This window comes from Aquarana catesbeiana, linkage group LG09 (genome assembly GCF_042186555.1).
Source record: "Aquarana catesbeiana isolate 2022-GZ linkage group LG09, ASM4218655v1, whole genome shotgun sequence".
Lineage (NCBI taxonomy): Eukaryota > Metazoa > Chordata > Amphibia > Anura > Ranidae > Aquarana > Aquarana catesbeiana.
In genome coordinates this window covers 201,367,802-201,381,190 of record NC_133332.1, presented here as the reverse complement: position 1 = coordinate 201,381,190, position 13,389 = coordinate 201,367,802, and the positions used below count along the sequence as shown (strand labels likewise).

The window sequence follows — 13,389 nt, the reverse complement described above, 5'->3', positions numbered from 1 at the left end:
GCATACCCTATATTTTGGGGGTTAATTTCCTTTCTGTCTACTTTTCCCTGTAAATCTTTTTTTACTGACATGAATGACTACGTCTATTCACTATGTCTATGTGGTGCTTCATTATTGGCATTGTTCTCAAGCCCTGGGATAACCAATGAGATCCCAGGGGTTGACAGCTGCTGTTTACTCTGAGAAGTATTTATTTCCTGACATAATATTGTCTAGATACTAACGTCTCTTCAGACACCCTCTTCAGCATGACATTCTTGTCTATGTCTGATTTTTTAAAAAAAGAAAAAATGAGACCTTCTTCTAGGCACTATCTATTGACCCTTATTTAATGCTTTTTGCTGTTATGCAAATTCTCCTGAAGACAGCCCAAGTATTTTTCCTTTCTCTCGGGTGACCGATTCCTTATCCCCACTACTCAAGGAGGTTTTTTCCACAGCCCGGAACCCCACCACCTAGTTCTGCCATGATGGGATTTACCTGGCTTAACCCTCAGGCCTTGTCCTGAGCTCGGACACTCCTTATTTTCCCACCCATCGCTTCTATGACTGCAGTTCGCCAATTGCTGTTTCTGGGATATGGTTTTTAGTCTGCCCTTCCCTACCTAGCTGTAGAGCTTAATACAGGGTACACTATTGCCAAATTGTATCAAAAACTGTTTAAATCCCCCTGTTTCTAGAGTTTCTTGGGTGGTCTGTAGCCATCCTCCTTAGCCTATGGATGCATGACAGCCTGCACAGACAATTTCTTGATATCCTTACCACCCCAATATTCTCTTACATAGGCCACCACTCTTTACATCCCCATTTGTACACAAGATGATGCTCCTGCTCATCCTGAGTTTCTTACTCATCCCCTATTCTATATACAGCGGGTAAAATAAGTATTGAACATGTCACCATTTCTCTAAGTAAATATATTTCTAAAGGTGCTAGTGACATGAAATGTTCACCACATGTCGGTAACAACCCATGCAATCCATATATACAAAGAAACCAAAACAAATAAGTTCAGAAATTAAGTTATGTATAATAAAATGTAATGACACAGGGAAAAGGTATTGAACACATAAAGAAAGGAAGGTGCAAAGGGGCTTGGAAAGCCAAGACATTAGATTAAATCTGTCAGTAATTAGAAAGCAATCCTGCCGCTTGTCAGGTTAAATTAAGATTAGCTGGTTCAGTCTCAACTCATGGGCTATAAAAAGGTGTCTCATTACCAAGGTGTCACACAAGAAATATCTCATGATAGGTAAAAGCAAAGCGCTCTTTCAAGACCTTATTGTTGCAAAACATACTGACGGCATTGGTTACAGAAGGATTTCTAAACTTCTGAATGTTCCACTGAAAACTGTTGGGGCCATAATCCGAAAGTGGAAAGAATGTAATTTCACCATAAACCGGGCACAACCAGGTGCTCCTCACAAAATTTCTGACAGAGGAGTGAAAAGAATTATCAGAAGAGTTGTCCAAGAGTCAAAGACCACTTGTGGAGAGCTTCAGAAAGACCTGAAATTAGCAGGTACAATTGTTTCAAGGAAAACAATAAGTAATGCACTTAACAACCATGGTATGTATACACACTTACCACGCAAGACTCCATTGCAGAAGAAAATCATGTTGAAGCTCGTTTAAAGTATGTTACACGACATTTAGACAAGCCTGTGAAATACTGGGAGAATATAGTCTGGTCAGATGACACCAAAATTGAACTCTTTGGATGCCATAATGCACACCATGTTTGGAGGTCAAATGGCACTGCACATCACCTCAAAAACACCATACCAACAGTGAAGTTTGGAGGTGGGAACATCATGGTGTGGGACTGTTTTTCAGCATACGGTACTGGCAAACGTCATGTCATTAAAAGGAAGGATAAATGGAAAAATGTACCAAGACATTCTTGATAAAAATCTGCTGCCATCTACCAGGATGATGAAGATGAAACGAGGGTGTACATTTCAGCAAGACAATGAACCCAAACACAAAGCCAAGGAAACTCTCAATTAGTTTTAAAGAAAGAAAATAAAGCTGCTGGAATGTCCCAACCAATCACCTGACTTGAATCCAATAGAAAATCTATGGAAAAACTTAAGGATCAGAGTTCATAGAAGAGGCCACAGAACCATAAAGATTTAAAGACTGTGTGGAAGAATGGGCCAAAATCGCACCTGAGTTTCTCCATACAGGAGGCGTCTTGAAGCTGTCATTACCAACAAAAGATTTTGTACTAAGTGTTAAATATCCCATTGGGGCTCCTCTCTCTGCTCCCAACCGCGTGGTCGTTTTTTTTTTTTTTTTTTTTTTTTTCCTTTCTGAGGCTTCTACCCTTAAAGATAATGTCCCTCCTTCCCTCTCTAGCCTATGCCCCTTTAAAATTGGATTCTTGGGCCTATACAGCACCTAGAGTCTGCATTCCTACCTTTGAGTGGAGCCACCACCTAAATTCGGCTTCACATTTCTCCCAAGTGATTGGTTGCTAGGCAGCTGTTCAGTTTCCGTTGCTTCTGCTACGAGGTGTTTCTACTGTTAAGAGTTTGTTTTAAGGCCAATTGGCCTGCGTTTTCTTTCTGTGGGTCTGTTGCAGCTATTTAGCAGTCTTGGTGCACTCCCCCCTTCGACTATTGCTTGAGGACATCCTATGGTCAATGAATTGATTATTGTGTCCTGTACTGTACAATAACGAGAAGAGGAATTTTTCCATATCTGTAAATTCAATGTCTTGGAGTTAGTATAGGGCACAGGCCCCTCCCCTCTCTTCTTTTTTATCTCTATATTGCTTGCTAACAAAACCGCTTCCCACAAAGTGGACAGGGTTATATTACACTATGGGGCAGACCCATAAAGCCTTTGTCAGTGTCCATGCACCTGAAGGTAGCGGCATAAAACCCACAGTCTATGTATCAGTTCCAGTGTCCTGTACTGTACTCCAAGATATAGAATTGCAGGTACGTTAAAAGTTCTTTTTTATCACACATTGTGATTTGTAACTATTTTCCCTCATGATCAGGGCCCTAGCCAACACAGAAGAGAGTACAAGGACGGCGAGCAGCACGCTAGACAAGCTGGAGTCTGATATAAAAAGCCTACAGAGTGAGCTCAGTCAGCTGAACAAGCAGAAACAATCATTGAGAAAGGAAACCACAGCCACTCAACAGACACTGCAAGGTGAGAGCTGAGACTGCATCTGTCATCTCTGACTAGCTTTTGTTCTCTTTCTTGTCTCACACAGCTACTAACATCCTTGGCCACATCTGTAATCCCCGACTAGCCTTTTTCATGTCTGGCAAATTCCTCTGATTGCATCTGTCACCCCAGACTTATTTATCTTTGTCCCCCTCTCCCTGCCTCAGGCAGCTAACTTCTCTATCCTCATCTGTAACCCCTGACTAACCTTTGCCTCCTCTACCCTGCTCCACAAAACTAATAACAACCCGTAACTAAATTTGTAACCCCTGAATGCTATTAATGGCTCAGACTGTGTCTGTCACCAAAGTTTGACCAATGTGCCACCTCTTTGCCACATAGTAAGAACACCTTTGCTTGTATCTGCCAACTCCTATTATGCAAACCTTTGTCTGTTTCTCATAACTCCTACATAGAGTATAAGAAGGGGTTCTTTACAGTTAGAGTGGTTAAGCTTATGCATGTGTTAATGTCTGCATCAGGAATCAAATCCCCGTTTCTCCACTAAGGGGGCTAAATTGGCATGAACCATGGAAAGGGTTTTATTTGCTTTCTTCTGGACCAGAATGTCTGGACATTGTGCGGGAGATTTACTAAAACTGGTGCAGACAGAATATGGTGCAGCTGTGCATAGCAACCAGTCAGCTTCTAGGTTTCATTGTCAAAGCTTAGAGGATCAGAGAAGACAGGAACAAACCGCCTTTTTACACAATACGGAGGATTAACCCCTTAGGTTCCACAGTAAGTATAACAAGCATTCTTTACTGCATATTCTGGCTGATTTTACTGTTATGGGTTTAGTAACACTTTAATTGAACAAGCTGAATATATAAGCTGATTGGTTACTATACACAGCTGTACCAGATTCTGTGTGCACCAGTTTTAGTAAATCTCCCCATGTATGCCTTTGAACTATAAGTGCATGGATCTTGTGTAATTTGAGGAAATCTCTTTTTAAAAGCTAAGTCTACTTTTAGGAACATGGTACATGTTACACCCGTATTTTTAAGCAAAATACCTGTGTGATTAACCTCCTAGTGGAAGCAATGAAGAGAGAGAGAGAGCAAAAATTTGGGACTTTATGTGAGGACATTAAATTGTACCTCCATCCCCGATAATTGGGTAATTGAGAGCAAAGTTTGGGACTCAGTATGAATCATGCAGCCAGGGAGGTGGCCCAGCGCAATAATGTTTGGTGGGTATACCATAATTGTGACTATTCGTATTGCATTATAACATAATATATACAATATAATACAGTAAAAATGAGCAAACTTTAATTCCATATAATACATAATAGCATATTAACATAGCACCGTAATGGTATCACAATAGTGACATCATAAAATCGCCAGACACATTGATATGTGTCTCCACAGTAATAGGTATATAATGTATGCTACCAACTAAAATATAGGCCATGTATGGCACATGATTCCATCCCCAATAATACAATAAATAAAAGGAATCAAGAATTCGGGACTTTATATGAGGACATAAAATTGTACCTCCATCCCCGACAATTGGATAATTATGAGCAAAGTTTATCAAAAGACTTTATAAAGTCCCAAACTTTGCTCTTAATTATCCTAGTGGAAGCAGTCATGTGCCACATACTAGTGTGAATAACAGTGGCGGCCCGTCCATACGCTTATTTTGTCTATTTCAAAAGCCAGTCTCTGAGTTAAATGAATAATGAACTGTTTCTGTTCTGCCTATTCTCTTTGTTCTTTTCTGCAAGATTTATATTTACCTTCAGTTTCCCATTTATGCAGTTTATATCTAAGGATGCTTCTTGCAAAAAAAAAAAACAGAGCTGGTGTTCACAATGTTTTCTTTCTTATAGAGAAAAGGGAGGAAGTGAAGCTGCTGCAGGATGAGCTGACTGACTTACGGGATCAGCTGAGGGTGGTAGAGCAGGTAAATGTTTCATGCTTTGTGTGTCTGAGGGTAAATCTATTGATGTTGACCCATACTTAACAGTCAGGTTCTCCCTGTTCTGTTTTACTATAGTATGGAAGAATAGAAAGGGACAATCTGATTTTTAGGATTATTCAGTTAGACCTCATCATATCCTTGACTTATGCTGGTCAAGTGATACTGGGGCTGGTGTGGGGACAATCAGGGATACCGTTGCTGGCTTAAACTGGTGTGGTGACACTAACTGGTGTGGTGATCAGGGACACTGTAACTGGTGTGACGGTGATCAGGGACAATATGACTGGTGGTGTGGTGACCAGGGACAATGTGACTGGTGTGACGATGATCATGGACACTGGGACTGGTGTGGTGGTGATCACAGACCATGTGACTGGTGTGGCAGTGATTAGGAACACTGACTGGCAGCACTGATCTAGTGACATTGTACTGCTGTGGCAGTGATCATGGCTGGCGGCACTGGCATTCATTGATATCAGAGCAGCCAGACATTGTACGTTATCGCTACAGCGGTACAATGTCACCATAGTATAAAAAAAAAGTAATCTAGATTTCCTGTCACCTGAGCTGTGCAATGTTATCATGGTAACACTGCACTACTCTAGCAAAGTGACTGGATTTTTTTTTGTACTATGATTGCTTATACAGTCATGATGGCTTTATAATCAATCGTTTCTGACAGTTCTCCCCTGCATTCCTGCAGCCATTGAAAATGCTGTGATTGGCTACAGCTATCACATGGTACAGGAAGGCAGTGCTTGGCCCTGTACCATGTGATCACTGTAACCAATCACAATAGTTCTGAATGGCTGTATAAATGGCAACTATGTTTACTACTGGACTTGATTGTGATTGGTCACAGCGATCACATGGTACCAGGGCAGAGTGCGGCTGCTTGGTCACACAATTACACCCAACTACATATGGAATGATTATATTATTCTGTGTGTTCTGCTTCTCCCCTCTGTTCAATAGTCCTGTATTTTTACCTGACCCTGTGAATGTTTAAAAGAAAAAAGCCCAGTCTGGGCAGCCACAAACTTTCAAAGCACTCCTGAGATGTCTGTTCTTTGTTTTTAGACTGTGTTTTTGAGAATAGGTTGCACCCAATGTTGCTGAGTTTTTAACCCCTAGTTTCTTTTCCAGTGGGTGGTTGGTGTAAAAAGAGTAGATGCTGGTTCATGAGGGTGGACCTTGCCTCCTTGTTTTAGGGTCCTCTGCTAGATGTAAGCTGGCATCATATTGTTTCTATTTAAAAGAGAACTAAAGGCACTTTTTTTTTAAATTATTTTGGATAGAGCAAGGAAGGGTTATAACCCCGTCAGATTTTTTTTTTTCGCCATTGTGGAGATTTCCCCTCACTTCCTGTCCCTTAGGAGGAAGTTAGAGAAAATCTCTGTAAATCAAGGGAATTACTTGGGGACTCCCAGGTCACCAAAACTAGTGTCCCCATTAGAAGATTTCCCCTCTATTTTTCTGGGGACAACACAAAATTTGGGATTTTCTTTTACTTTTACTTTCACTTTCAATGATAATGGTAAATAGGATAAATGGAGAGGGTGAATCTTCTTAATTGGGCACAGAACGCAATAAAAACTGGCAAGTGTTCTAATCCCTCTCCACTCTATCCAAAGCTTAATTTATTTAAGAAAGCTCGGAGAATAGAATGTCTGTCAAAACTTCCTTTCTCTGAAGTTAAGGGTTAGATATGTAAGGCTTATATTTTGTTTTGTTATTTTCTGCAGATTAATCAAACATCTCTTTTTTTCTATTGGACTTTGGTATGTGTGTTTGAACTACTCCTTAGGGTTTGGGCTTAGCATTCTCCTTGTTGACGATGTTAGTTATTGGTCTGGTTTTCTCCTGTTTTTTTGTGTAGTTTTTTACTCCTGTTTATTGATAGATGGTTGGTTGATCCGTCTTTTTGCTGGTTGAGGTCCATCTTTCCTTTTAGGTAGCAGTTTTCCCTTGGTCTAAAACAGATTGATTGGTAGGTGTACCTGGTCATAGAAATGTTCATACTCGGTTTCTTCATCTAGCCATTTCTTTAGGTGTTGATTCCTTTCAGTTGCTGTTTCCCACTCCTCAGTTGTACTGCTTTTGGATATCAGACTGTTTAGGAATTCTTTTTTCAAATCATGCACATAAAAAATATAATTTTTTTATCTACTGTAAAACCTTTTTCTTGAAGTCCATTTGAAGGGAAACTGGTTCTTTTGCTCTATTGGGTCCTGTACTGCTTGCTCACAAAACCTAAGGCATGATGGGGCTGGCATTTTTTACTTGTTGGTGTCCTAGCTTCTTGTAGGTGGCAGTATAATCCATCTGTTATGTTACCTGACTGAGAATGCTGGTGTCCCTGGGACTTCAGGAAAAAGATTTTTACAAGAAGTACAAAAATCTTAGTGTTTTTCTGAGCAATTTTTTCTACTGGTATAATGTAAGATGGAGAAGATGGAATGAAATAGGGAAAAGGAAGCAATTCGTATTTCTGTAGTCAGGCATTCTTTATTAGATAAGGTTAGTTGGCAATATTTCAGTTGCTATAATTTTTTTATTTTTTTTTTTGGAAATCATTTTTATTGCCATTCAGCAGAGGTTACAAACAGGAGCATTTTCATTACAGAAAAATATCCATAGAAATACAGAGACATACAAAGAGAATAGAATGAATCCATCCAAAATAACTGTTACCAAAATTCTCACATGTCACACAGACACCGTATTTGATAACAATGGACTTCAAAGGCTGATAAGCACCTTTTTTCTTTATCGTACATCATAGGACACAGAGCCTCAAGTAATTACTTGGTGGGTTATGGGCCTACCTTCAGGTGTTGACACTGGTATAACCAATACAGGAAGTTGACTCCCCTATATAACCCCTCCTCCTTCCAGGAGTCCTCAGTTTTTTCGCCAGTGTCTAAGGTGTTGGTCACGAGTGAAGATGTGCTCTGAGGAGCTCCAGGGAGGGATCCATGCTGGATTTAAAAAACCTCCACAACCGGATCCATCCTCGCCACTGAGGCCATAGGATGGTACCTGGGCCTCGCATTGAAGAACGAGGTTTTGCCTGTAAGCTTCTCTTTGAGAGCTGGACCCTAGGAACCAGGACTCTTTTTGGTTTTTCATATTACCTAAAGTTGTTCCTGAGGGGTGCTATACAGGTCCAAAGGAGCGGAACCCCTATTAAAAGGGCCCCAGTCTTTGAAGGTTTAACTACATTGCCCGCCGTGATGGGTGAAAGTTGGATCTGTCTGTTAAATCAGCAGTATCCTGCAGCGAGGATAAGGTAAGGGGAGAAGCCTAGGAACTGTAAAAAGTCCACCTATGCCTTTTCCTACAAAAATACATTATATTTATATATATATATATATATATATATATATATATATATATATATATATATATATAAAATGTATAACTGTATGCCTTAAAATGTCTCCTCTAGAGGGAGTATATTACACTTACCTAGTACGATGCTTTTTCAGCAGCTCTGTGTCTGGCTATAGCAGCGGGTGTGGTCCGTGCAGCCAGAGTGGAGTTCTTAATTGAACAGATGGTGTTCCTCTTCTGAGGGATCTAAAGGGGTTACAGCAGTAGTTTATGAACATACAAAACCAGCCATTTGCATTTTTTTGTATAAAGTGAAGTCTTCCTTTAAAACTAGGAGCTTAACAAACACTGCTGATAAAAATTCCCCTCCCCCTCCCCTCCCCTCTCCTCCCGGAGAGGTGCGGTAACAGCTGACACTTATGTGTAATCAGGTTCTCACCTGAGGCTTAATACAGACGCACTCAGTTCATATGCTGAAGACAGAAGTCTGTCACACTAAGACACAGGAGCGCTGGACATGTAAAGGTGTGTAAACAGGCATTTCCAGCACAGGAAATATTATGGTACTCAGCATTAAAGGCTGATCCTTATGGTGACATTGTTTTCTTTTACTAAAACTATTGTTCAAATGTACCATAATTTGTAAAAGTGCCTCTGCTGTTGTGCTTAGCACATTTGATTTCCAGTGTACCACAAAGGTACCAAGGATTCCACCCCCAGGCGCTGGCAAATCCAGTCATGCCTCCACACTGTCATCCTCTCCGGAGATACCTGACATGGCAAGCCAGGGTGAATCATTGGAAGCAATTGGTGGTGCAACTGCTTCTCACACTTCAGCCCCTGTGTGTGTGACTGAAGATGCATTCTCCTCTGCCTTGTTGGGCTTAGAAGGAAGATTAGCGGCTTTAATCGCATTCTCCATCCAAGAGGATAGGAATCATGCTAGATCCCCCTCCCCCACCTCAAACCCCTTTTTCCAAGGGAACAGTGGGCACAGGATGAGGTGTTATCCTCAGGTGATCACGGGGAAAAACAAGCCAAATTTTCCTCTGCGGATGAACAGTTGATGAACCTTATGCAACCTCACAATCTGACAGATTGATGGTACAAAGTCTTACAGAGATGGTTCATTCCACTTTTTATACTACTCCTAACAGAGTAAGCTGAAAGTCCAGGTCCCTTCTTTGGTTTAAAAAAAAAAAAAAAACACCTTTTACAGCGCTTATTTATGCTGAATGGGATCATCTGGATAAGCATTTTTTCCCTCCAAAGAGTTTCCCAGTTCTCTATCATGGAGGAAAAATTCACAAAGGTTGGAAAGTACCAGCAGTAGACGCTGCGATTTCCAGCATCAATAAAGATGCATAATTGCTTAAGCATCTAACAGATAAGGAGTTGGAATTTTTTTGTTAAAATCCTCCTAGCAATGGCGCTATGTTTCGCCATAGATGCCATAAAAGACCCTATCCACCAGGTGTCTCGTCTTGCGCTTGTGCTAAAACACATGCTTAGGACCCTGTAGTTAAAAGGGTCGGTCAGCCGAAGCATCTTGCAAAAAAGGGTGTCTGACTAGTTTCCCTTTTCATTGGGGAAGGTTTGGTGAAATACATCCAAATGATTTCTAGCAGTAAAGCTCTTTTGTCCAGTGGAAGGTATAAATGTCCTTTTATTTAAAGTGAAGCCACAACAGCTCACAGGTTAAGTACTCTAACGGCCAGTACAGCCATGGGAGACTTCCTGACAGACATGGGTTCAGATCCAGATGTCGGCGTTTACTAGTGAAGGAGCCACTCCTCACAGGTTAACTACTCTGATGGCCAGCGTAGCCATGGGAGGCTTCCTGAAAGACGTGGGACCTCGTCCTCACCGTTGGCTCCTTGTGACCTTGGACAAGTCACTTAAACGGATTCCTTCCCCTGCACAGGGGCAGCTGCCTCTAGGCAACGGTGACGGCCTCCACCGTCAGACTCTAGGGCATGATTTCCAAGAAATACTGTTCAGATCTGTGCGACTTCAAGGTAGTCCCTGCACTACTTTGGTACCACTTTTATGCGACTTGAGGTCCATAAACCTCTAGAATACACAGGCATTGTTTCCTGTCGCCCCGATGTATTCTCGGCGGCAAAAGATCACGGTAAAATCGCGCAACTTTGGGGTTGCAATAGTGGAAACTGAGCCTAAGAGGAGAAAATATTCAGCCCCTGTATACATGATTGAAGATGCGTTTTTCCTCCGCCCTGCAGGGCCTAGAGGAAAATTAGCGACTTTAATCGCATCCGCTATCCAAGGATCGGAAGCATGTTAGATCCCCCACTTGAGATCCCTTATCAAGGGAACAGTGGGTAGAGGATGAAGGATTACCCTCAGGTAATCGGGAAGAAAGGCAAACCGAGTACTCCTCTGCAGAGGAGACAACTAGAGTAGAACTTTTTTCAGCCTCGCAATCTGAGAAATTGCTGGTACAAACCTCTTGCAGAGATGATTTGTGCCTCTTTCAAGCTACCTCTAGTAGAGTCAGCTGATAGTTCTGTTTTTTCTTAGGTTCCTTGGAACCTTCACTGCCTTTTTCATGCGTTTCCTGTACATGTACAGAGCCATGCAGAAATTCAACAGATCCATTCTAGAGCTAAAAGAATCTAAATCAGTTCCTGAAGATCCGCTTCTTCTATGGAGTCGATCAAGTCAGTAGTTTCTATCCTGCAAGGAGGAAAACTTCTGGCGCCTATCAGCATCAGGGATGCATATCTGCATGTCCATATATTTCCCGCTCACCAAAGGTTTCTGCGGTTCGAAGTAGAACAGCAGCATTTCAGTTTATAGCCTTGCCCTTCGGGCTAGCTACAGCACCTCGAGTGTTCACAAAGGTGCTAGCCCCACCTGTAGCCAGGTCAAGGGCACAAGGCTTAAACAGTCTTGGCATACCTAGACGATCTATTGCTAATAGACCAATCGCTGTTCGGAGTAAGGTGTACGCATTACAACCAGTTACCTGGAAAGGTCTGGGTTGCGTTCTCAACCTAGTAAAGTCTCCATTAAAATCGCTAAAAAAGGGGCTGCAGTATTTGGGTCTGATCATAGATACAGCCCAGAAAAAGGGTGTTCTTGCCCAGAAAGAGAAAAAACACAACTCCATAAAAGAGTTGGTGCGGATGGTCAGGTCAAAAGGAGGTCCCTCCATTCGCCTTTGCATGAAGTTGTTAGAAAGGATGGTGGCTTCATTCGAAGCAGTTCCCTTTGCCCAGTTCCATTCGAGAATGTTGCAAAACAGTATTCTATTTGCTTGGAACAAAACGATCCAAGCTTTGGACTTGCCAATGCGGCTGTCCCCAAGGCTGTCCCAAAGCCTCAATTGGTGGTTACTAAAGAATGTCCTAAAGGGTAAATCCTTCAGACCACTTATCTGGTAAGTGGTAATGACAGAAGACAACTGTCCAAGGACAGTGTTCACGTACCGAAAGAGCCTTGCCCAGCAACATCCTAGAGATTCGGGCAGTGCGTCTGGCTCTAAAAGCCTGGACTTCCAGGTTAAGGGATTGTCCCAACAGGATCCAATCCGTCAATGCCACGGCTATGGCCTATATCAATCACCAAAAGGGGCACCAAGAATCTCTCAGTGCAGAGAGAAGTGAACCATATTCTAACTTGGGCAGAAAGAAATATTCCGTGCCCATCGGCAGTCTTCATTCCGGGAATAGAGAATTGGCACACGCACTACATGTGCCGCCAGCAGATTATTCCCAGGGGAATGGTCTATTCACCCCGCCATGTTTCGGGCTGTTTGTCAAGGATGGGGGACTCCGGATGTAGATCTTCTAGCATCCAGTGCAACATAAAGTTAGTCAACTTTGTGTCCACAACAAAAGATTCATTCACATGCAGAACAGATGCGTTGGTGATACTGTGGGATCAGCTTTTACTGATCTATGCATTTCCCCCTATTCAGTTGCTGATTCGACTTCTTTGCAGGATCAAGCTGGAAAGAAAACCGGTAATTCTGGCAGCACCAGCATGGCCCAGAAGGTCATGGTATGTAGAGGTCGTAAAGATGGCAGTGGAGGTTCTGTGGTCCCTTCCACTAAGGCCAGACCTGCTCTCACAGGGGCCAATATTCCATCCTACTTTACGAATGCTAAATTTAACGGCCTGGTTATTGAGACCCACATTCTGAAAAGACGTGGGCTTTCCAGGGCAGTTATTTCTACTTTAATTAATGCTAGGAAGCCAGCTTCTAGAGCTATATATTGTAGAGTCTGGAAAGCTTATGTTTCCTGATGTGAATCCAAGGGTTGGCACCCTCGGAGATATATTAGAGGCAGAATTCTTGCCTTTCTACAAGTAGGCGTAGAGATGAAGTTGGCCCTGAGTACTATTAAGGGCCAAGTCTCAGCCTTATCAATTTTATTTCAAAGACCACTTGCTACGCATTCTTTATTCCGGGGTTTCATGCAAGGAGTGATGCGGATTAATCCGCCAGTTAAATCACCCTTAAGCCCTTGGGACTTGAATTTAGTTTTGTCTTATTTATTCTGCCAGAGGGTCCTAAAAAAGTACAGGCAGTGTCAAAATCCACTGTGGCTAAGTGGATTCGGCAAATTATAATTCGAACTTATGATTTAAAGGGAAAGATTCCCCCTTTTCAAGTTAAGGCACACTCTACCAGAGCGGTTGGTGCTTCTTGGGCAGTGCGTCACCAGACCTCCATGTCTCAGATCTGCAAGGCCGCGACTTGGTCTTCAGTGCATACATTTACAAAATTTTATCAAGTAGATGTAAAATGGAATGAGGATATCGCCTTCGGATGCAGTGTGCCGCAAGCAGCAGTATAATTCCTCAAGGTCTGGGGGTGCCCTACGGGTCGTGTCTCCCTCCCCTCAAGTAGCATTGCTATGGGACATCCCACCAAGTAATTACTTGAGGCTCTGTGTCCTAT

General features: G+C 42.2%; 1 protein-coding gene across 1 annotated transcript in view; it reads left to right on the top strand.

Annotated features, from left to right (window-relative positions):
• Positions 1-13,389, top strand: part of CNTRL (centriolin) — a 185,198-nt gene that overhangs the window by 123,419 nt on the left and 48,390 nt on the right. The window contains exons 34-35 of the mRNA XM_073599547.1: positions 3,010-3,167; positions 5,032-5,105. Of these exons, the coding sequence (XP_073455648.1) occupies positions 3,010-3,167; positions 5,032-5,105 (232 nt within the window). The remainder of the gene's footprint in view (positions 1-3,009; positions 3,168-5,031; positions 5,106-13,389) is intronic.